Source organism: Cupressus sempervirens, chromosome 8 (assembly GCF_028749045.1).
Source record: "Cupressus sempervirens isolate cs-2001-9-10 chromosome 8, ASM2874904v1, whole genome shotgun sequence".
NCBI classification, from domain to species: Eukaryota; Viridiplantae; Streptophyta; class Pinopsida; order Cupressales; family Cupressaceae; genus Cupressus; species Cupressus sempervirens.
This window is the reverse complement of record NC_143125.1, coordinates 471,215,010-471,239,449: the sequence shown is the minus strand read 5'-3', so window position 1 is coordinate 471,239,449 and position 24,440 is coordinate 471,215,010. Positions and strand designations below refer to the sequence as shown.

At 35.8% G+C, this 24,440-nt stretch overlaps 1 protein-coding gene across 1 annotated transcript in view; it reads right to left on the bottom strand.

Annotated features, from left to right (window-relative positions):
• Nucleotides 1-24,440, bottom strand: part of LOC149543275 (Cysteine proteinases superfamily protein) — a 118,141-nt gene that overhangs the window by 22,137 nt on the left and 71,564 nt on the right. Inside the window, exon 7 of the mRNA XM_089798120.1 lies at nt 627-680. Coding sequence (XP_089654246.1) covers nt 627-680 — 54 coding nt within the window. The remainder of the gene's footprint in view (nt 1-626; nt 681-24,440) is intronic.

Below are 24,440 nucleotides of genomic sequence, written 5' to 3'. Positions count from 1 at the left end.
AAATATATACATATAGATCTGCACTATTTTCTTTAGAATGTCACTAAAAAGAAAAGAGAGAATTATATCAGAGTGAAAAGATATTAAATAGTGTTAATTCTGATCTATTGCATTGAAAGATTTAAAAAAACCTCTATTTGTGATCTATTGCATTGAAACATTAAAAATACCTCTACCTATAATCTGAGCATTACTTTTAATATGGTATCAAAGCCTCATTGAAGAAAAGATCAAGATTAGATAACACCAAATAGAAAATCTAATTGCCATCAAAAGAAATTAAATAAGCCAAAGTGTTGAGCAGAATTAGATTCGATGATAGACTTGAGGAAGCCACAAATATCGTCTCTTAGGAACTTGGTATAATAATGGCACTAAGAGAAGAAGATTAGACTCATTTGCTGAAAAGGTTGTACCTATACCAAATAAGGAAAATGAGAAACTTAAATGGACAAAGAACAACAACAAAGACATGAAGATTCGAGTAGATGTAGCATCTGCCATGCTCTTAACTTACAAGTTGCAAGAAAATTGCATCAAGTTTCTTATAATAATATTTTAAAAGAAAAATAGCATGTTGCATATCCAGAATCACTAATAGAACAAGTAGCAATTAAATGCAGTACCTCAGACTCTGGTATGTACACAATGATCGGCTGGGAACACATCTTTGACAAAACCTATAACAAATACAACTTATCAGGAAAAATAATCCAGTGCATTAAGTATATGAAAACTGAAATCTTTAACAAAGGATAAGTGCTCACTAAAGGAAACCATAAATAATAATAAATATATTATTCCTAATATGAGAAGTCCACGTGTAACAATGAAGATATAGAGCATCAAGTGGTAGCAATAATAAATAATTTAGGAGACTTAATTTTATCATTCGTCAAGTGAACCATAACAATAAACTGCACAATATATTCTAATTTCTAAACCCTTGACATGAAATTGGTCAGATCCATGGAATTTATTCTTCTCGGCATTCAGGTTGATTGGATGTGATTGCTGTTGTTTGAGCTTCTGAGGTAAAAATGGTCAGTTTGCATTGAGCAGCATGCTCCTTGAATGAAGCATCTTCTTATTTCACTTACGCAAGATCATCATCCGTAGCTATGAATAGATGAAATTGGTTACAAACATACAAGATTAGGTTTATTACTTCTTAAATTTGCTAAATATTTTGAGAGGACTTTACCTGTTTTCTGGAAGGATTTTCTTGTATCTCAAAGGCATTGAGCTTGTGTGAACATTGATTTGATTTACATAGAAAGGCAGGTCCTTCATAGATTTGAAAGTCTGATAGCTCACTTCACTGGTAAGGCTGTCTAATTGATTGACATTCTAATTTGACTTGGAAGCAACATGTAGAAAATTCCTTTGAAGATGAACATATATGACAAGTAAGACAATTTAAAGAAAATGTAATGGCAATATCACAGTCACAAGCAATTTATGGACAGGCCTGTATGACAGGCTGATTTGAGCGCTATGCAGCAAAAGCACAAAACTAGATCCTCTAGCAAATGTAACCGCAATACAGGGGTACCCAGAAACACTTTTTGGTGGCATATATTTGACCCCCTAGTCACTAAGGATAGAGATGATCTAAAAGTACATAGCCAATAATAAAACTTTAAATCTTTATGAACCATACATGTCAGTAGAAATCTTTTCTTCTAGATGGAGATTCGTTATTCACATTCTTACTTAATGCTCATCTTTCTCCTAGTGCACTTTTAGTTTGTGGTTTTAAAGTTAAACACATTCCACAATGTTTCAGACATAGGGACAGCGATGGTAGGGGATAGCAGGATGCCTTTCCAGGACAAAAGGGGACTGGCTGTCTTTCTTTAGGGGACAATAGGGGATAGCAGTCAAAAAGGAGAAAAAAATTTAAATATAGGAAGTTTCATTCATTCAAATAGGATATTCCTCATATAGATTATAGAACCATATTAATATTCATAGTGTGGGGAGAGAAGGTTGTAATGTCCTCTTTCCTAGGCCCTTATTCCCGATGCATTGTTAGCCTTTTCTGCCATGGTTGTGCGGGCTAACTTGGACTTTTCAAACGATCTTTGTGAGCTTTGTCTTGGGCATTTTCAATTGCAGGCCAATCCAAATAGTTTTTGACATACTATTTTTAGTAAGATAACATGTTTCAATATTTTGGTCGTTTCAGCATTGGGCTTGGAGTGCATTGCTAAGAGCTTTCCGGAAAGCTATTACACATGGTCTTCCGAGTTCATTTGATCATTTATTTTAATGTCAAAAGATTTAACAATCTACTATGTCATGTCCCCAAATTTTAATGTAATAACTAAATTTAATTAATTAATTAATTAGTCCTAGAATTTAAATAATATAATAAAAGGACCTTTGATTAGTTACTTTAATTAATTAAGATGCGGCCCAAGTTAATAATGTGTATTTGTGGTTCCGATTGATTTAGTATATCCTAAACCCATTTTAATTTAATTGTTTCCATAGGCGTGGCCGTTGGCTATCTTTGTAAACCCTCAAGAAGTTCCTCCGAAGGGTATTTAAGCATGGCATGTAGGTAGTAGTTGGTATGTGATTTGGATTATTATCTTTGTACTGCAAATTCCTGTTGGAGTTCAGTATTGTTTGCTATTTCGGGAGTGAAAGATATTCCCTACTTGGCTTTCCAGTTTCGGTGGGATTCAACCCTCACCCTATTCCATTGCCTATAATACTTCGCTCATATCTGGCAAATCAGAGCACCATAATTTTTGTGAATTGGAGAAATAATCGTGTTAAATTGATTAGCTCTCTTTGTGTTTGGGCAATTCAATCTTTGGCAATGATTCTTGTTTTTTTGCATTAAATCTAACTTCGGCAATATTGGTGCACTGTTTGTACATCCCCCTCTACCGTTCATCTACACCACCATATGCCCCCCCACAAGCCAAACACATTACCACCGTACGACCTTCCATTCTACATCGTACAGTCTCTAGTTTGTATCATATGGCCTCCTTTCGCTCCACCATACGACCTTCCTGTATGACCCTTAGCTTTTCCAACCATCTACCTCCACCATACACCGTACGGCCCTTGCATGATCACCCTTTCTACCTCCACCATACAGCCAGCTCTACCTTGCCTACCATACGGTCTATTTGGGGTCTAATTCATTCATCGTGAATGGGAACATTACAATGGTATCAAAGTTGGTGATTCTGCCAGCCTATTGGGAGAATGGAGAACTTTGACTTGGATTACACTATGGCTCAGTTTCCAACTGATTGGAGGGCACATATGTTAGTCGAATACTCCAAGAATACTTTTGTGTGCCAACTATTGAATGGTCAAGTACATGATGACAGATAGAAGGTGGTTGGTGAAATCATTTACCACAAAGACAGAATCTGCTTGGTACCTGAGACTAAGATGAAGGATATTCTGGAAGAAGGTACTTGCACAAATATCATTGAACCAATGCTCAATGATCAACTTGATGGAAATTTGGGTTCTACCAGCAACCCTCCGAATAAGCAAGCTCTATTGGTAGTTGTCCAGCCTCCTAGTGATGCGGATTCGATCGAGGATTATTTGGAGGAGCAATCTTTACAGTTGGTTAATTATGAAGTCTACTCCCCTGTGGCAATCGTGATGGATTACATAGATGAATTTCAAGTTTGTGATCTTGGTGACTTGGGACACGACAATATTCATATCAAAGTGGCGTAGTGAAAGTTTGATGGCAATGTGGTGCTACAAAGGATTGATGTCATTTCACTTGTCTTGCTTGCACGTTTGATTTGGGACCCTAGAGTTGTTGGTGTTTTGTCTGATGATGGATTGCTTGAGGGCAAGCAATCTTTGGGCAGCGAGGATTTGTCATGTCCCCAAATTTTAATGTAATAATTAAATTAATTGATTGATTGGTCCCAAAATTTAAATAAAATAATAAAAGGACCTTTAATTAATTACTTTAATTAATTAAGATGGGGCCCAAGTTAATAATGTGTATTTGTGGTTCCGATTGATTTAGCATATCTTAGGCCCATTTTTATTTAATTGTTTCCGTAAGTGTGGTCGTTAATTCTCTTTGTAAACCCTTGGGAAGTTCCTTCGAAGGGTATTTAAGCACAAAATGTAGGTAGCAGTGGTATGTGATTTGGATTATTATTTTTGTATTGCAAATTCCTATTGGAGTTCAATATTGTTCGCCATTTTGGAAGTGAAAGATCTTCTCTACTTGGCTTTCCGGTTTTGGTGGGATTCAACCCACACCCTATTCCATCACCTATAATACTTCGCTTGGATCTGGCAAATCAGAGTGCCATCATTTTTGCGAATTGGAGAAATAAATGTGTCTAAATTGATCATCTCTTTTTGTGTTTGAGCAATTCAATCTATGGCAATGATTCTTGTTTTTTTGCATTAAATCTAACTTTGGCAATATTGGCACATTGTCCATACGTCCCCCTCTACCGTTCATCTACACCACCATATGCCTCCCCCACAAGCCTAGCACATTAGCATCAAATGACCCTCCATTTTGCATCGAATAGTCTCCAGCCTGTACCGTACGACCTTCTTTCCCACTAACGTACGACCTCCTTTCCCACCACCATATGACCTTCCATTCATATCGTACGAACTCCTTTCTCCCCCCACTGTCCGGCCTACTTGTACAACCCTTAGCTTTTCCAACCATCTACCTCCACCATACACCATACGGCTCCTACATCATCACCCTTTCTGCCCCCACCATACGACTAGCTCTACCTTGCCTACCGTACGGTCTGTTTGGGGTTTGATTCATGCATTGTGAACGAGAACATTACATACTATTATGCCACTTTATTATTAAATTGGATATATAAATCTAAAACCGATTAGTGAAAGACAGAGAGAAATATGAAGAGCCAAGTGGAGGAAAAATGAAGAGACACAAAGATAGCTACAAAAGGACCTTTAGAGGCTCATTTTCTACATGCTTGGGATTGAATTTATTTTCAAATTTCTCTTGGAGAATCTTGGAAGCTTGCAACTTTCAAATTTGGAACCTAAGGACAAAAACCTTCAGTCTCTTCTCGATCAATTGGATGGAAACCCGATTCACCGACTATGGTGAATTCGCAACGAAGCTCACAATGGCTTTTTAGGTTCATTTCTAGTTATCCAATTTAACTACAATCATTGTTTCTACGATGGGATTGTAATTGTATTGCTGAATATTATAATGTAATAACATTTTTGAAGTATTTAATGAGTGTTTTTTGGAGTTTACTACAAAAATTCTTTGTTTAAATTTTTGAAACTTGAAGAAAATTGGAAAAGAATGTCTAGGTAGGATACTTTTTTTTTGGTGAAACTGTATATTTATATTAATAATAAAAAAAAGGTTCAAAAAAGCTCCCGGAGAAAAGAACCACTGAAGAAAATCTCTGGTCATTGCAAAATATAGAAAGGACGCAAAAGGTAGTACATCCAGAAGAACTGAACATGTATCAACATAACAATGATAATCCCCATAAGTAAGCCCCTAGAATAAGACTCATTACATCAATGCTCATATAAGAAAAGAGTAATTCAAAAAAAAATTACCCACCATATCCTCTAATGCCCAACCCACAAGATTTATATTACATTAGTAATTTGATGACAAAATATACATCAAAGGCCAAGTTCAATAAGAAAATTCAAACATAACCATTCACTAGGAAAGAACATTGCAGGAGAATGCCAAAAGAATTGGCATCAAAGATGCTAGCAATCAACACCATCCTTGTTTGAAGAGATGTAATGTCCCAATTTTTAGCAGGGTCCTGCAGTTGGCAAAGCCAATTCATCATAGCGACCCTTGTGAGCTGACAGGACGTTTTGGGGGTCTAAGTTGTGGATTTACTATTTTTTGAAAGTCTATTTTTAGTAGTTGCTATTTTTGGCAGCGTAGTGATGGCTTGGCAGTTGGTCGTCACTTGCAGTTAACCAAGTTAATAATTGCGTGAGCTCTATTTATTTATTATTCATTGAGTTACATTATTATAATAATGTTTATATTATTATAATAATGACTTTAAGTGATATTTCTAAGAAGCAAGTTGGAAAGTTTCTAGTGTTGAGTTCTTTTGGAAAACTTCCACGATTTCGGAAGTGGAGTTCTATTGAAACTTTTGCCAACGAAAGTTTATAAATAAGAGCTCATTCACTGGGAAAGGCACGCTTGATTATGTATTTGATTTTGTGCCTTTGTGGCTTTTTCTTGGGTTCTTAATTGTATGCCCTTGTTGATGTATAAGGGCCTCTAAGTTTCTAATGCTTGAAGTCACTACTGAAGTATAGTAGTTTCACTGGTCAAATCTCCTACCTGTCATTATTTGTGTCTGGGAGATTGGCATTGTAATTCTGAGATTCATCATTGACAGTTGTGCTGAGATAAACAATTGTCGGAATTCTGCTATTGTGACTCCTGTAGCTTGGAGATTTTTGAAAGTGTAGGCTTATGATTTACTGCTGAGAGTCTTCATTTGTTTTGTTGGATGAATTGATACTTGGAAGCTCTGAATTTCATCATGTATTGGTAGATGTGGGTGAAAGCAAGAAGTGTTTGCTGGAAGTGAGTAGACAGCTTCATTGTGCAGACCACTTGACCTTAATACTTTGGCATTTGAGCTGTTGCAGCAAGGAGAGGCTAATGCACCTTGTTTTGGGCCTGCAATTTATAGTTGGTCATGTATTTCAGCATACCATAGCCAAGGGTGGGTGTAGGAACTATCTATTGCAGACGGCAGCTGATTGGAGTGTTGTTGGAGATGTCACCATTACTGCTGGAGGTAGTTGATCCATATGGAATTCAGTTGTGAGTTGATATAAGTAGAGATGGCCATTGTCCAAACAACTCAATTCAGATTCAAATAACTATTTAGAATTGTATTGAGGTTTTATGCATGGTTGGTCATTTCCTCAAATTAATAAATTAGCAAATTACCTGCAGCCAAGGGCCATTATTAAAACATAAATTTCTGATTTGTGGTTTTCGTATCAAATGCAAAGAATCTCTTTCCAGTTATAGTCTGAATTTATAACATCATTTTAAGCTTCTTCTAACTTATCAACTTGGGAAAATTCAAAATAAATTAGAGAACAATTAAATAGTGCAAATAACAGTTTGTGCAGTATTATTCAAATTGGGAGCCAGTTTGGGCTTTTACAAGAGAAGGGGTCAGAAGATGACTACCCGAGCAATACATATATTCACCGGCCAATGTCCTGAACTAAAGAGTATTTCAAAAAACAAGTGAGATTAAAATAATATGTAAAATCACTATTAGTATAGTTCCATCTGCCAGCTACATTGAGCAATTTGGAGAATAGCACCAATCTTTTGAATAGCCGCGTTCCTCACATTTTCTTCAAAATCATATTTATTAAGCACAGAAAGAAGGGGCGTCGAGTTGCCCAAATCACATGAAACTTTCAAACTTCGAAAAAGTTCCCCAAATTCTAACCTTCCAAGAGATGGCTTTGAGTAAGTTCCAAGATTGAGAAATGTCTAGGACATTTGAGAGGAAAATGGAAACAAGCTGAGATGGGAAGATGATTCTCTTGGACAGTGGGGAAAGGACAAGTTTCCCAACAATGCACCTTATGGCATTTCTACAAGTCTGACAAGAGGAATTGAAAATTGAATCAAAATGAGAATCAAGAATGGAATCCTCAAAAGGTTCCTCCTGGGGCTGCATAGGAAAATGAGCTCTAAAATTGAAGAGCCGTACCTTAGGTGCATACACAAAGCCAAACTATGAGAGCTTTGATCGATAGCACTAACAGTAGACATCGCCATCTGAAGAAATATCAAATTGAAACGAGAACCAAGCTCGAGATACTGATATAAGAGGCTTTTATAAAACAATGGTATAAAAGCTGGTTTTCTTGCCAACCTGTGGCAATTTCATGAGTGCCAAAAGTTTCATTTAGGCAACAAGTGTGATATCTAAACAGTGTCTTGTTTGAAGAAGCTAAATTCCTTCAATTATTGGTCTCAAGTATGAGATATTTGTACTTCATTTGGGTGATGAAAAGAGTGGATATTTTGCTATTATCCCACGTCATACCTTGTTGCCGTTAGTACTTTGGCAAAGACCTTAGCTCAAAAGAGTATTATTTTGGGAAATTAATTTAACATTGATGGAAGAAAAACTTTCACTCTTTAGTAGTCCGTGGAGATATATGAAAATTGATATATCAGGTTCGTGAAAATTAATTTTATTTCCTAGCATTCATGGGTCAATGATTATTTGGCACAAATTTAAGTTGTGTACTAGCCGACATTGTAGTTTATTTGTTTCAGACATGTGTGTATGTGTGTGTCGGGCAATTCTAATTCTAATATTAATATTTGTCATACCTTGAAAAGGTATGCAAGTAATTGAACAAAATGAAGTGTGAACATGATTCATGGAAGAATATTAAACTTTGAACAAATGTTGGGATTACCTACGACAAGGTTGTTTGATGAATAATGAAAGGAGAATCGGCCACTTTTCTAAATAAGTTTTATTTCGTTTTTTCACTATTGTTTTAGGAATACTTCATTTTTTTAATTTCCTTTTTTGATAAGCAATTTTTACCTTATCACTTTTTTTTGGTAGTGTTGTTTTTTGCCTTTATTTAATAAGAATCACTTCCCTCTATAATAAGTCTTTATAAAGAACTTTCCAAAAACTCCTCTTCAAACCACTTTCTTAATTTATTATGTATTTTAACTCGAATTAAAATGATTTGATTTACTTTTAAAATATTTTGTGGGACTTGAGTCACTTTTAAGCATCCCATCATTTCAAACTTTCCATCCTCTTTCCGCAAGCTATAACACTATGGCACTTGATAAATATTTTTAATTAGAATGACAATGCTAGTGGAATTATTAAATATAGCTCAATAATACTCCCAATTAGCAACAATGGATAAAATTCACTGCAATTGAGATCTAACTACACAAGACTGATCCCAATGATTAAAGTCGATAAACAAACCTAATCGGGCGACTTTCTAAAACTAGATGCTTTCTCCAAGAATCTTATTTCCCAAATTGGAAGTTGCAAATAACGTTGAAAAGCATCTTATGACTCCTCTAAACCATATGGTCTCTTTGGCAATATCAAATTACCCCTCTCACAAAGATGACACAAACCAAGAACCTCAACAACAACTGCACTCCTAAATAATAACTGGGGACATTACAACAAAGTGTACACATAAATAGGTTTACTAGATATCTAATTTGCCTCCTTTTTCTCAATCATTCATTAGAAATGAGGGAATCAAGGCAGTTCAAAAGGCTCATTCAATCTAATGATAGCTACACAAAATACTTTTATAAACCTAAGTTGCTAGTCCTAGTACAAGGATAGGTATGGATTCAGGGTTTGGGTACACTAGTATAGCAATCATCTTCTCTTGTTAGGGTACAAGTTTGTATTATAATATATATTAAAATATCCCAATACACCTAAAGAAAATGGTACCACATAATCCAAAATAAAACATTGTATATGCAAGATCTGAAAGTTATTTCACTATGAAAAGTAGTACAACAATGTTATATCCCACCCCTGATAGGATATTTACTTTTCGAATTTTTTCTTGTGTTTGATTTGGGTTTTATGCTTTTTGATATAATTGTAATGTTTGATACAACAATATAATGCAAAAAAATAGAAGATATTGCAATAATTATTTCAACTCAAAAAATTGGACATTACATAGGGAATATACACTTGAAAATTCCATTATTTTACATAAATATAGAAAATCTTTTCGCAAAATATCAACAACCCATTTCATAAAATATCCCCTATTATCTAAATCAACAATACCCAAAAAATGTAGGAGTTACAATTAATGAACTTAAGGTAATACATGTTGGACATTTTGTCATAAATCTCATTGTTGGAGTTTGACCTACTTGTATGTTTGCTTGAGCGGTCTATGTGCCTACTTGTCCAACTTGTGTGCCTACTTGCCACATGTCAACTGTTGAATCAGCCTATGTGCCATATCCACCTTTGTTTCGGCATATTCTGAAAGTCATCAAGGAAACAAGGAGCTTCTTGTTCACATCTTTCCCCCATCTTCATGGAATCCTATTTAATCTCTTCCCTAGATTTCCCAAATAGTGTAGTAACCCATAAGTTGAACTTATGAGTAATGGTTATTCTAAATCAACTATGTGAGCTCCATGATTTTTTAAATCAAACCACAATAGGGTAGTAGGAAACTGCTCTAATACCACTGTAAGAACCCCGATAGGCTCTAACTTCACCAACCCATTGATTTTCCATGCAAAAGATATATTTTTCTTGAAATTTCATGATTATATGAATTTACATGAAATTTTCAACGATTAACCAAATAGAAGATAATAAACTACTAATGACTGAAATGAAAAGTAACACATGGAAATCTCAGTCACGATTGAATAAGCCTGATTTTATTATTTATTTCAATCAAATGCACATAATGTCGATGATACCAAGTACTTGGAGTGTAAGAATGAATATTGTTGAAAAGTCAAAGACTCCAATCTCTCTTGTGATCTAATTCTCAAGAACTGCAAGCACTGACAATAATGGAAATCTGTTGTATCATCTATGACTGTACACTAGAATGAAATGCTCATCTCTCGAATGCCCCACGTCAAACTCCAAGCAATGTTGGGCTGTGCTGTCCTCAATTTTGGCTTCACAAAATTGGGGCAATCCTACGTAATTTTCTTATGGATTTGTAGGCGCATCCTTTTTGTTTAAATGTGTCGATAAGGCATCATGGAACAATTCGTTATCCCTAAATTATACTCTATGTGATCATATCTCTGCATTCTTTTCAAAGGTTTCTGTCGAGTTAAATCCCAAATTGTTTGCTAGGAATAGTTTTTCCTCTCTGACTACAAATGTTCGATTTTTGACAAACTTTTGCATCTTTTCTTTGTTTTCCTGTGTTGTAAATAGGTTTTAGTCTTGTTTTTGCCTTATGTGAACAACCCTTGGAATTCCGCTCCTTTCAAGCTAACTTAGGTCAAAATTGGAGTTGTTTAGCTCAAGTTATAAGGGAAAATGTAGGGCTTTTAAGGACAAATGCATATCTCGATTATAAAACCTCATGAAAGTGGATTTTTTATTGATAAACGCATCATATAAAATTATATTTAATATCAAAAGTGGATATTGTGGTCCATTTTCAAATTTCAACTCATTTGAGTTTGATCTAACCATAGTTTTTAATGTTTTATGAAAATAGCCTATTTCAATCAAGTCTATTAGTCATGTTACTGTTAAGGCCTGAAATTCGTACCCTACCAAACTCACTGAAATGAACTGGAAATTTCAGGTAACATTGAATCACTCATAGGTAGTGGGATTTTCCTATTGGATTGAGTGAATCTCCGAGTTATAGGCCGGCTCCTTGTGATAATCGCCTAAGCTCTGAATACTAAAACAAATAAACTTGAGAAGAAAAGGGGAAGAAATGCGGAAATAAACACCTAAAGTTGGGCCTCGGACTTGGTCAAGCCCAAAACGAACTCAAATTCGGTCTCAGCGGCCGAACTTGACAAATTAAAAAAGCCCATGAAATTCAAAGATTTTTAAGGATTTTAAGTTTTTTTCATGCATCATTTGGCCACTTAACATCAAATGCACAATAATTGAGATAAATAGAAACTACTTTGCACACATATACAACTTTTCATAGATCACCTAAGTATAAATGCAAATTTTCGAAAGAAATTACATAAAGTTAAACTAAATAACATAATAGAAATCTAAAATATAGTATAATAGTTAATTGTCAAATGTCTTCAATATGTCAATATCCATGGAATATGCAATCCATGGATTTAAAAGTTCAAAATATATATCAAAAGAAAGCCTCATAGTAGCCAATGTCTTCCTATGAGTACGCCTAAGATAGGTCATGGAAGCCTCTAGAGCCATCCTCTCTCCCTGTGTCAAAGGTTGAACCTCAGTGACATGATCATCCTCCTCATCCTCATACTCATCTTCATCCTCATAATCCTCATCATAAGAGTCAGATCCACCACTCTCGGCCTTAGGGTCCTACACTGCGTCTCCTTGTGCTCTAGCCTCCTCCACTGCCAGCGCCACTACCTCTGTCTCTTGATCAAACTGATCAACCCACTCTAAGTCTTCATCACTGAAGATAGGATCATCAACTTCTATGTTCCACCCTTCTTGTATATCAACCTTCTTTAATACAATAGGAGATGTATCATTGTCCAAAATTTGTTTGTGGCGGAAGTGAAGGTTGTAGTGAATAAAAACAAGATCATTCAATTTTTTTGTTGTCAACTTGTTGCGCCTCTTCGAGTGTATATGCTCGAACATACTCTAATTGCATTTGCATCCTAAAGCACTAGATGGCTGGCTAAAAATACGAACTGCAACCCTTTGTAGATTTGGCACCTTACCTCCAACCATCTCCCACCATACATCTGAAACAAGGAAATTTTAATTTGACTTTATCAATCTAGATTCTAGATTCTAAAGTGGTAATAAAATAGAATTTAGAATTTGGAATCATATATTTTACCAGGCATCAGTTCTGACTCATTTTTCTTTCATAAGTCTCGTGAAAATAGGTCTCCTAGTGCTCTCTTATACATCTCTATCTCACAGACTATAATTGTTCCAACACTTGCATCAAGTGACATTCTCACTATAACATCATAGAGGCTACTCAACACCTCTTCATCAACCTTAAAATTTGGGCGGAATTGGTGTGGTGGATTAAGAAAGTGCACAATTGCATGTATAGACCTATGAAGTAGATTGTGCCATCACTTATCAATGACATCTCATATGGGACCATATTTTTCATAATTCTTTGCATAAAAAGCTCGAATGGCCTCTTTTGCACTATCCATGCCCTCATAATTGTAACCCATTGAGGGCTTATCTCCATCAGCAATTCATAAGATAACAATAAGAGGCTCTGTGAACTGCAATCATTGTGAAAAATAAAACATTAAGCTTTAAATTCTCCATTTAAAACTGAACGATGTGAATGTCAATAAACATAAACAAGTGTTTAAAACTTAAACAAAAATAGTGAAATGAAATGGAAATGAGCACAAAAAGGAAAATTACCTCCACAATCTCCTTGGCGGGCTTCCAAAAGCCTCTCTCATCAAAAACCCGATCAACCACCTCAACTGTTGCATTGAGCTTTGAATGTGATGAATTTGTCCACTCCTCACATACAAACATACTTTTCAAACCAGCCTTTACGTTAAGAAAAGATTTCAATGTGAGAAAATTTGTTGCAAATCTATTGATTGTTGGACAAGACAATTCTTATTCTTTTTGTGTTGCCTCATAAGGTTGAGGACCCAAGCGTGATTATATATGAACTTGCAAATATCCCTTGCTTGCTCTACACATTTTTTTATCCAAGGAATTTTACCTAGATCATCCAACATGAGGTCAAGGCAATGGGCAACACAAGGGGTCCAAAAAAGTGGCGGTGCCTCTCCATAAGAAATTTACCAACAACAACATAATTTGCTGCATTATCTGTCACAATTTGCACAACATTCTTCTTACCCACCTCCTTCAACACTTCATTACCTCACAAAGATGCTTAGCATTTTTGGTCTTCCTCGAGACATCAACTGATTTCAAAAACAGTGTGGAACTTGAGAAAAAATAAAGAAATTTAGTACAATCACAATGATCAATCAATTTACTATTAAGTTATTAAATTCTAACTTTCTAAGTACAATATTTATTATTGAATTACCTGATGAAGAGACAAGAAAGTTCAGCAGTGTTCTATTTCTTCTATCAGTCCAACCATCGGTCATGATGGTGCAACCCTTGGTGACCCATTCTTTACGCTGCTCCTCAATTTCAACTTTTACATTAGCAACGCGATGGGCCAAAATATGACCTTTTAGCTCCTCATCATTAGGGGCTTTGAACCAGTGTTTCGGGACTCTGTGAGTCCGAGGCAGAGGTGGCCTTTCTGAGGCAAATGGCCTCTGGACTCAGACTCAGCCGAGTCATGGCAGAGTCCACGTGGATTAACCGAGTCCCAAGCCCAGGACTCTCCCGAATTTTTTTTTAATTTAAAGAAAAAATTCTATTTTTTTATAAAAGATAGAGATTTCAGGAAGGTGTTTTTTTTTCAGTGTATATTAATTCTGAAAATGATGTTGTGGGTCTCACTGCCAATATTGGTTACTATCTGGGTTTCATTATGAAGAAGTCGCTTTCAACATTGTAGAGTTCAATAATGTTGTAAAGATATTTTCAGATTTACATATATTTGTGTTAGAATTTTATAATTATGTATATGAGTTTTTTTTGTTGTTTTTAGACTTACGTGTTCATGAATGTTAGAACTCTCTAGTGTTGTACATAAAGTTATAAAATTTTAGACTTATATGTATATATGTTGCTAGCTATGTCCTTGATCATTTTCTTGGCAAAAATTTGTAAGTCAACTACAATTGTTAAGACTTTTATCGTTAAAGGTTGTGTTTCACCAAGCATATTGATAGACATACTTGAGAGCTTTGTTGTTGTCTACAATGCGCACATAAGTTGTAACAAACATATTTCTCAATATTTGAGTCTTCCATGACTTATATTAGGTGTATTCATAGGAGGGCATAGGCTACTATGAACCTTAGTCTTCTACACTCTAGCTGATATTTTGATATACGTTTTCAACTTTTGATTCCATGGATTTCATACATTGTAGACATTTGACAATGACACTATGTTTAACTTTATATTATGTTATTCAGTTGTTTTCCTTCATAAATTCATTGTTATACTTATGTGATCTATGCAAAATTGTGTATGAGTGTTAAGCAGCTTCTATTTATCTCAATTATTGTGTATTTGATGTTAATTGACTAAATGACGCATGAGAAAATCTTTAAATCCTTAAAAATCTTTGAATTTCATGAATTTTTCAATTTTTCGAGTCCTTGTCGAGTCCGATGTCTGAGTCTGAGTTCGAGTCAAATTTTGACTTTCCGAGTTAGATGCGAGTCCGAGTCTCATAGCTATGCTTTGAACCCTAGACCACAAACAGTAAAGGCATCTATGGAAATTTTCCAATAAGAAGACCTAAAAGTTAAAACAAATTAAATATACAATATAAGTATACTTACTATGTAAGCAAGGGAAGACGTACAAATTAAAAATTAAAATTATAAGTATCTTGCTGCATTAATTGGAAGGTTGTTGTAGAAGAAGAAATCTCCAAGTGCCAACTTTGCTTGCTCATGCTTCTTCTTATTCCAAGCCATGATCTCAAGTGATGGTTGTGCACCTAAAGTTGAGCGTGGAACAAAGATGGAACGAAGTGAGCATCTTGCTTATGCACCTGAGGCCCACTGCTCGCAGTCTAAGAAGTAGTAGTAGAAGGTGGAATTGGAGGGCGACTATGTCCTTGATAACTTGAAGATCCCTCTACACTTCTAGTTCTAGCTAAATGTGTCATCTCTTCTTGTTTCTTTTTTTTTAATTCTTTCTTCTCTAAATTTTACTCTAAGAGAGCTTGCATATCACGCATAACATCTTGAGGTACCGCATTGCATTTTTTGATATCACATTTTGGTATATGTGCAAGGTGATATTTCAATCAATTAATGCCTCCCTCATTATATTTTATCATACAATGCCAACATGTCACAACTCCTTTCTTATGCCCAGGAATAGCATGTTTCCAAGCCCTATCCCTTGCTACTACACTAGGGTCAGCATCAGGGTAATTTTTAGGGCTAGTTCCACTACTCTCAAATTGAGACATGATGTTGCTGCTGCTGCAATATACCAAAATTAAAACAATAAGCATTTAGAAAATAGAAAATCCAATTTACAAACACTAGGGCTGCTTACTTTTAAAGTTTTCCATCACCATAAAATGAAACAAATCTAAAGAGTCCAAACACATGCAAATAAAAAAAGATTCATGAATGTAAAAGAATTTTGTAAAATAACAAGAAAAAATGTACTTTACCTCTTCAAATTTGCTAAAAAAATGGAAATGTAACCCAAGTTTGAAGAAGCCTCCTCCAAATGCTTCTTTTAACTCCTCTCAATGCGTATATGCAAGCTACAAAGTGGCACAAACAATCAGCAACCAATAGATGAGAGCCAACCGATATGCTAATTTATCTCCCAAAACCTCAATACTCTTCCCTCAACTCTTCTTTCTCTATTCCTTGTGTTTGCAAGTGATAGAATGACCTTTTTAGGTCTAACATATGCTTTTCAATGTTAACATGCCCATAAAAGCAAAAAAATAAAATAAAATAAACCTTTTTCTACCTTCACCGGCCATTGACTGCCAACCGAGTCTCCTTGACGAGACTCGACAAGTCAGCCGAGTCAGCTAACTCGGTGAATCAGGCCTGACTCGGCCAGGACTCGGTCGAGTCCGAGGCAAGAGACCATTGGCCTCGTTTTGGCAGCCTTGCCTTAGGACTTGTCGAGTCCTGTAACGCTGGGTGATACACCAAAACTTGTGAATATTGAACACACAACCGATCTTTACTAGTAAAAATCCCCTTGAAGACAAAAACACTTCAATCCTATACAGGTTTGCATAAATATTTCATTGTAGGGTCCTAGAAAAGGGAGTTAAGGAAAGATAAAACCATTCACATAACTATCTTTGTATGAGGGACACAAACTGTAACCTACAAAGAAAAGTACACTACTACAACTAGGTAAAAATGAGACAAAATAACAAGGAATCTTGAGATTCACTTTATTATCTTCATTAATCATATTTCTGTTCTAAAGGCCAGGGTTGTTGTTGCACCAAAAGATCAACCTGTCGATGCTCGATACAACCAATAGTCTTATAGAACAATAGGAGGCAGTTAAGCCATGCCGCGAACCCTGCGAGGGACGTTGGCCCACTACCAACAATCCCCCTCCCATCGTCACTTGCCGTGGGTTGTGGGATTCGAACCTGTAACCAAGCTCTAATACCAGTTATTAGAAAGGCCAGGGCTATCGTTGCACCAAAAGATTGACCTGTCAATGCTCGATACAACCAATAGTCTTATAGAACTACAGGAGGTAGTTAAGCCATGTCGCAAACCCTATGAGGGATGTTGGCCCACTGCCAACAATATCTACACAAAGATGAAAAAAGGAAAGAAGGCTAGCTTTTAGAAAGAGTCTCCACAAACAATCCAATTAATATATATTTAGAATCCTAAAATGAGAAACTGAAATAATATAAGATAATTCCTAAGGCAAAAAATGTCATAGAATATCTACATTGCATAATCAGAATTGCAAAACAATAAGAGTCCAAGCGACTACGTACAAACCCGCTTGGGGTTGGATCCATGAGAAGGGCCTCCAAAATAGGAGTCATAATCACCAAAAATGATGACTAGCTGCCTATAACCCCTACTAAGTCATAATAACACCTATGACTCACTCAAAACTGCCCCAAAGATGCTCCAACTATTCAGAAAGACCTCCAAGTTGACTTAGCAAATTCAAATCCGACCCAAACTGACTCCTAGAATTACTCTTGATATATCCAACTGATTCATAACTCCCAAGTCAAACATAATGACAGTCCCATCTAATCTCACATTTGTTGAAATTTTGACCTTATCAACATATTATAATGAATAAAGATATCCAACTAGGCTTTAAAACTTCTGACATTTACTTTCAAAAATAAAATTATTAAATAGCTTATAAGATGCTAATTAATAATTTTATCTTACATTATGATAAGCAAATCCAAAGGAGCTTAGAAAACAAAAGTGTTCAAAACCAACACTTAATCAAACTACCCACGGCATCTTTTATGGGATATATACCAAAATAAAAATTATTGGAAAGTGGTGATAAATATAAGAAAGAATACTTGGCCAGGCAAAGGCAATGTGGTCACTTCTCCTCCAAGTATGGATGAGCAACCCTAAAAACAAAAACTCCATCATATTTGCCATTCACATCTTTTGGAGATGAAAGAAAAGATGGACCGCTGCCATTTCAAAGGGTTTCTTTTGTATGTAGTTTCTAGGCAAATCCATGAGTTTTAAACTGTCATTTTTTATAAGAATCTGGAGGATGTCGCTAGCTACTTGGGCAAATCTGGAGTTTGAGCTTTGATGTCATTATTGCTAGGGTTTGTAGACTTCTTCCACAATCTGCACACAACTTCTAGGCACATTTGGAGTTCTTTTGACGTTGTCGTGAGTACCTGGAATCTCTTCTGTGATCTTTTGCTTTATTTATTTGGTCCTTCTCCATATTGAATGTCTGGAACCATTTCGAAGCCATGTTGTTTAAATATGATATTTAGTACTTTTCTCTTCTCATGGCACAAGTTTTTGAATGTATTGAACTTGCCATAGTTGTATTTTGTTTTGTTTCTTTGAAGATTTATGGAAGTTACAGTCAGATTTCTGTAAGTCACGGGCTGTAACTTTGCCCTTCTTTGTTGTCGTGACTGAGGTTTTTCTGATTTGCAGCTATTGTTTAGCGTGAAGGCTGGAGTCTTTTCTGCATATTCCCTTGGCTATTGTCATCATTTTCTAGAATATTTTTCTGCTTTTGCTGTGAACTATTGGCGATTGCTATCATCCTGGCCACCACAGTTGGAAGAAATTATGGGCTTTTATGCACTCATTTTTGCTTTTAGCAACTTCACGACTGGAAGGTTTTTTCTCAAACCTGTAAGTTGATTCTGAGATATTTGAAATCCCGATGGCCACTATCATGGTATTCCGAGTGTATATAGATTTGCAACATCTTGATATTTTGACACTATCCTTTTCTGAGCATAATAAATTTTCTTTATATCTGCTTCTCTTGAATGAAAGTCATTGTTGCTTGCCTTGGCAATCGACCTCCTGTCATAGAACTTGAAACCCTAAGGTTTAGCAGTGGCTTCCTGTTGACTCTGGTTGTGACTTTGAAAACTTTCTTCAGCATTTACGATACCTCACAGTTGAATATTTATTGGATCTCTGTCAATGGGTATTTTCTGATCTTGACATGATTGAGACTTCATTTTGCTTTGGAATATAATGTTATTTTTGCTCCATTATCATGTCATGACTGAGTGGTTGTTGGGTTGGATTTTGTACTTGTCTACATCTTCTGCTGATGCACACCGTTGCCTGGAGATTTGGACGTCATGACTGAAGTTTATTTGCTTTTGTATTGTTATTACCAAATCTGTCATTATGCTGCAAGTTAATTATAACATGGAAATTTTTTGGGAATTCCTGTGGTTACTTGATTGGAAATGTGCCCTTTTTCCCTTAATACATATCATTCTCATCTTTTACTTCTGGGTCTTTGGAACACATGAATCCAGCTGGTTACTCTGGAGTTTATGATGCCATGGCTTCTGGATGTTGCACTTAAATACCATAATTTTGAGGATTTCCCGGAACTATTGTTGTCATGTATCATGATAAACTTGTATCTGATAGCTTACACAACCATTTTGTTGTTTCTGAATGTACACGTTCCCATCAGTCAGCATTATTGTGTTATTCATTTACAGCTGTAGTGTTACTCCTCATTTGTTCACAAAGCACCTTCTGATATATTTGCTGATACTATTTGACCACATTGTTGATTCATTTGTTAGTATCTCCATACCATTGAGCATAAAATGCAATTTTTGATGTACTTTTGCTGTGCATGAATTTACTTTCTCATGTTAAAGCAAAAGGTTTCAAAACTAAAATAATTTGGCCCTTTAATGCTTTAATGATATTATGTCATTTATAATCAAAATAATATCGTCAACAAAAGGTTTCATACAAAATGCATGTCCCTTTGATGTCTACACTTAGTTCTTTCATGCACTTCTGATATACACATGTGCTTTATGATCCTCTGCTGAAAAACTCCTCTTTTCTCTATGCAAATGTATAAGATGGCATTAAGACAGGATATGTATGCATATGAAGAGGTACTATCATTGCTTAGATCTTTTGATCTAAACCATTCTCTTTTCTCTTGCAGGACACAAATGAAGCTTTGGATGTGAGGCATGGGGCAGCTGACGAGAGGGAGCAATCGAGAGGAGGCTTAACCAGTCATTCATCACAGGCAATGACTGGTTACTTATGACCTTTGCATATCTATTCTTTCTTTTTTCCATGTTCATTACATTTGTATAGAATAGATAGGAACTTAGCAATGAAGTATATCTCAGTTACAGCTCATCAAATGTATATCTCAGTTGTACTCATCTTTTGATAGTGAATACAATGGACATTTCAGCTTTTTTTTTAATCTTTTGTTTACAATAAAATGAATTGCAAAAAGAATATCTTGATTGTAAAGATGAATTGAACATGCATTTTTTGCGAAATCTTTTGCATATATCAAACTGAATTTGCACATAAGTAAAAATCAGTTACATTTTTGGCTACCTTTGCTGATTGTCTTCCTACTAGACACTTAACTAGTTGCCTTTGACTTCCATTGCTCATCAAAGGCTGAAAAATTAAGCATTCCTAAGACCTCTACTTGACATGACATGACTTCTAAAGTTGCTGGTTGGGTTTGGGATGCATGCAAATGAGCTTAATGAGACCTAAAAACTCTTATTGGAATGATTGACATGTATGATCAAACTCAAGTATCAACTTTAGAAGCTGAAACTTTCATAGTTGACCATCTTAGGTATGTATATATGAATGTATGTATTGAATGAATGGGGGTGATTAGTAGATGTGTGAGCATGCATATGTGTAGGGTTGACAGCAAAAGTATGAGTATGAACTTGACAGTGTAACACTAAATAGTTGTGACACTAGATGTATGCATATGCATGTGTGTGCCGATTAGGTGCATACACTCAACACGTGCATTGATATATGTATGAATGAGATAGGCAGGTATGAAAAATGAAACTTGAACATCCTAAACCAGCAACCTGACAAAACTAAAAACTTAAGGAAAACAGGAAACTGCATTAGGAAAGAAAACAAACTGACATGTGCTTGGACAACACTTGGGAAAACTTGACTAATATGCAGATGCATTTATTGAAAGCATGAAACCTAGCCTACAAAAAAAAAGGATTGATAGATCATACCTCAAAGCAATGCTTGAGGTCAATACCATTGACTAGTATTGGCAGTACATTTCCTTCCATAGTTGACAATTGATACACATTGTGCTCCTTGCATTCTGCAACCATGAACAGTCCACTCCACATGATCAAATTTTGAATAATGACCAGGTCTACTTTTGAGCACATCCCACCGTAGAACCAAGTCCCCTTCCTTAAACAGCTTTGAAGTTGCCTTTTTATCAAAGAACTTTTTTGTTTGCAGTTGATGATACTCCATTTGTTGCATTGTTTTACTCCTGACTTCTAACTCCATCAATTGAGCATATCTGACCCCCATAGGATCTCCCTCTTCAAATAGCAGCAACCAACTTGCCATATCCAGTGTAGGGGATTCTGTAGAGATAAGTAACCGTGCCTCCTTACCACATACTAGAACACAGGGTGAATTTCCAATAGCTTGCTTAGGTGTTATCCGATCAACCCACAATGCAGTTTCCAACTTAGAGTGTTAATCCCTTTGATTGTCTTGTAACATTCGCTTAATTATTTTGATCAGGATCTTATTTGTGGATTCTGCCAACCCATTACCTTGGGGGTAGTAGTTAGAAGAAGTATTCAGGTATATTTCATTTTTCAAAGCCCAATCAGCAACCCTCAAACCAACGAACACCAATGCTTTATCTGGAATAAAAGAATCTAGTATACCAAACGTGGTCACAATATCTTCATAAAAGTTTAAGACAACAGTTTCATTAGCTTCCTTTAAGGCAACTATTTTTGTCCATCTTGTGAAATAGTCAGTTGTTGTTAAGATCCATTTATGTCCAGTGCTAGAAGGTGGATTTATGACACTTATGAAGTCAATTCCCCATCTCATAAAGGGTTGTTCCACTTGAATTGGTTGTAGGGGCATTGCTGGCAGCCTCTCTTTTCCTACAAACATAGCGCATTTGACACAATTCCTAACCCATGCATGAGATTCTCTAAACAATGTAGGCCAGTAATAACAAGCTCACATCATTTTCCATGCAGTAGTTCTAGCTGAAAAATGAGCTCCAGCTGAGCCATCATGAAATTCAAAAAGGACCTTTTCTACCTAATCAACGTCGATGCACCTCGAAAGTACTCCATTATGAACCTTGCTAAAAAGAACATCATTTATTAACACATAAGGAATAGATTGCAACCTAACTATCTCCTTTTTTCCTTATCTAGATCTGGTGGGCATTCACTAGTTTTGAGGAAATGAACCATATCCTTTAACCAATTTGCTGTCTTATTATTGTTTTCTGCAATTTGTAGCACTAGAACTGTCTCCTTTCACTCTTTGGCATTCAAAGCTTCTTCATCACTCAGCTGCTCACAAAGACCCTTACCCCCAGCCAGCTTAGTCACTTAGATTTCTACATCATATTCTATCACCTTGGTTATCCAGTTAACTCACTTTTCATTTAAGTCCTTACTTAACAGAAACTCCTTAACACTTGGATGAGCTACTTGCAAAAACACCTTGTTATGTAACAACAAATGTCTGAATTTTTTAAGGCTTTTAATTACAACAAGTACATGCCTCTCAACAAAACTGTACCTCTATTCATAATCTTCAAGGCCTTTGCTGAAAAAAGCAATTGGTTATTCCAATCCCTCCAAATTTTGTTGTACCAGCATAGCAAAAATGACTTGAAGTCCTCCATATGCGTAAGGAATAAAATCCCTACTGAAGTCAAGATTTTCCAATATAGGGGTTGCTGCTAAAGCTTCTTTAATGTCTTGAAAAAAAAATTTTGCCTCTTTAGTCCAAAACACAACATTTTTCTTGAGCATAGTTGTTAGTGGCTTAAGCAATGCTGCAATGTTAGGCAGAAATCTTCTAACAAAATTAATACAGCCAATGAAACTCTAAAGTCCCTTCTTATGCTGTGGTAAGGGCGATTCCAAGATTGTTGCAACTCACTCAGGGTCCACTATGATTCCTTATTTTGACACCACATAACCCAGTAGCTTACCTTCACAGACAAAAAAATACACTTCTTGGGATTCAGTGAAATACCAAACTCCCTACAGTGTTCAAAAATATGCCTTAAATGGTCAATATGATCCGCTACCTTCTTGAAGTAAACAATGACATCATCAAGATACACCAAAACAAACTTATACATTAAATTGTTGAAGGCCATTTCCATTGCCTTCTGAAAAGTTGCTCCGGCATTTGATAGTCCAAATGGCATTCTTTTGTATGCCATTGTTCCCTATTTTGTAGTGAAAGCCATCTTGAATTGGTCCTTTCCCTTCACCAAAATCTGGTTATACCCAAAATATCCATCCAACAAGGAAAACCGCTCAACTCCTGATACATATTGCAATATTTGTTCCATTGATGGGAGTGGATGCCTATCTTTCAATGAGACTCTATTCAAATCCCTAAAATCTACACACAGTCTAAACTCGTCATTATTCTTTCTTATAAGAACCAAGTTTGCAACCCAATTAGTATGTTTGATAGGAAAAATTATTTCGCTTTCTATAAGCCTAAAAACCTTCTTTTGCATTAATGGCTCCAGCCTCGGATTGATTGGCCTTTGTTTCTACCTAACAGGCTTGGCTATTGGTTCCAGTTCTATGGTAAGTTGTGCGAGCTCTACAGATTAAAACCTTTCAAATCTTTGTATTCCCATACAAAGATATCACCGAATTCTTGAAATAAATGAAAGAATGATTGTTTCTCATCATAAGAATTTACTTTACCAATTTTAAGGTTCTTCCCAGCCGCAATCTCCAGATCTCCATATTGATTTTGTTGTACCAATAGGTTAGCTTTACCAATTTTAACTTGGTCATCTGAATTGAAGGCACTCTCCAAAGTGATTAACCCCTTGGCAGCTTATTATTCTTCAATTCCAACACTGGATCTCCATATTGCTCTTTAAATCTTTGCTACTTTGAACTGGTAAAAACATTTTCTTCAAACAAAAACTACAAAATCTATTCATCATTTTCGAAAACTTGCCAATTAACATTATTATCAGGTACTGAAGGTCTGATAACGATCTTAATGTGTTGCTGTCACAACCTGTTTTAATGTTGTTTGGAATATCGTACTAAGCTCCCACAACTGCCAACCTATCAACATGCTGATTTTTATTTCTTTGGATGGCAAGTATGTTGAAAGTGTCAAACTCTTCAATGAGATCCCAAACTCTGTGCCTATAAGACTTGAGAAAATCATTTTTAACAGCAATCAAACCCTTGGTTTGGTTCACTACTAACTCACTATCACCATGCACCTATAAAGAATTAATACCTGCTTTCCTTGCCCATTCCAGCTCATTGATCAAACCTTT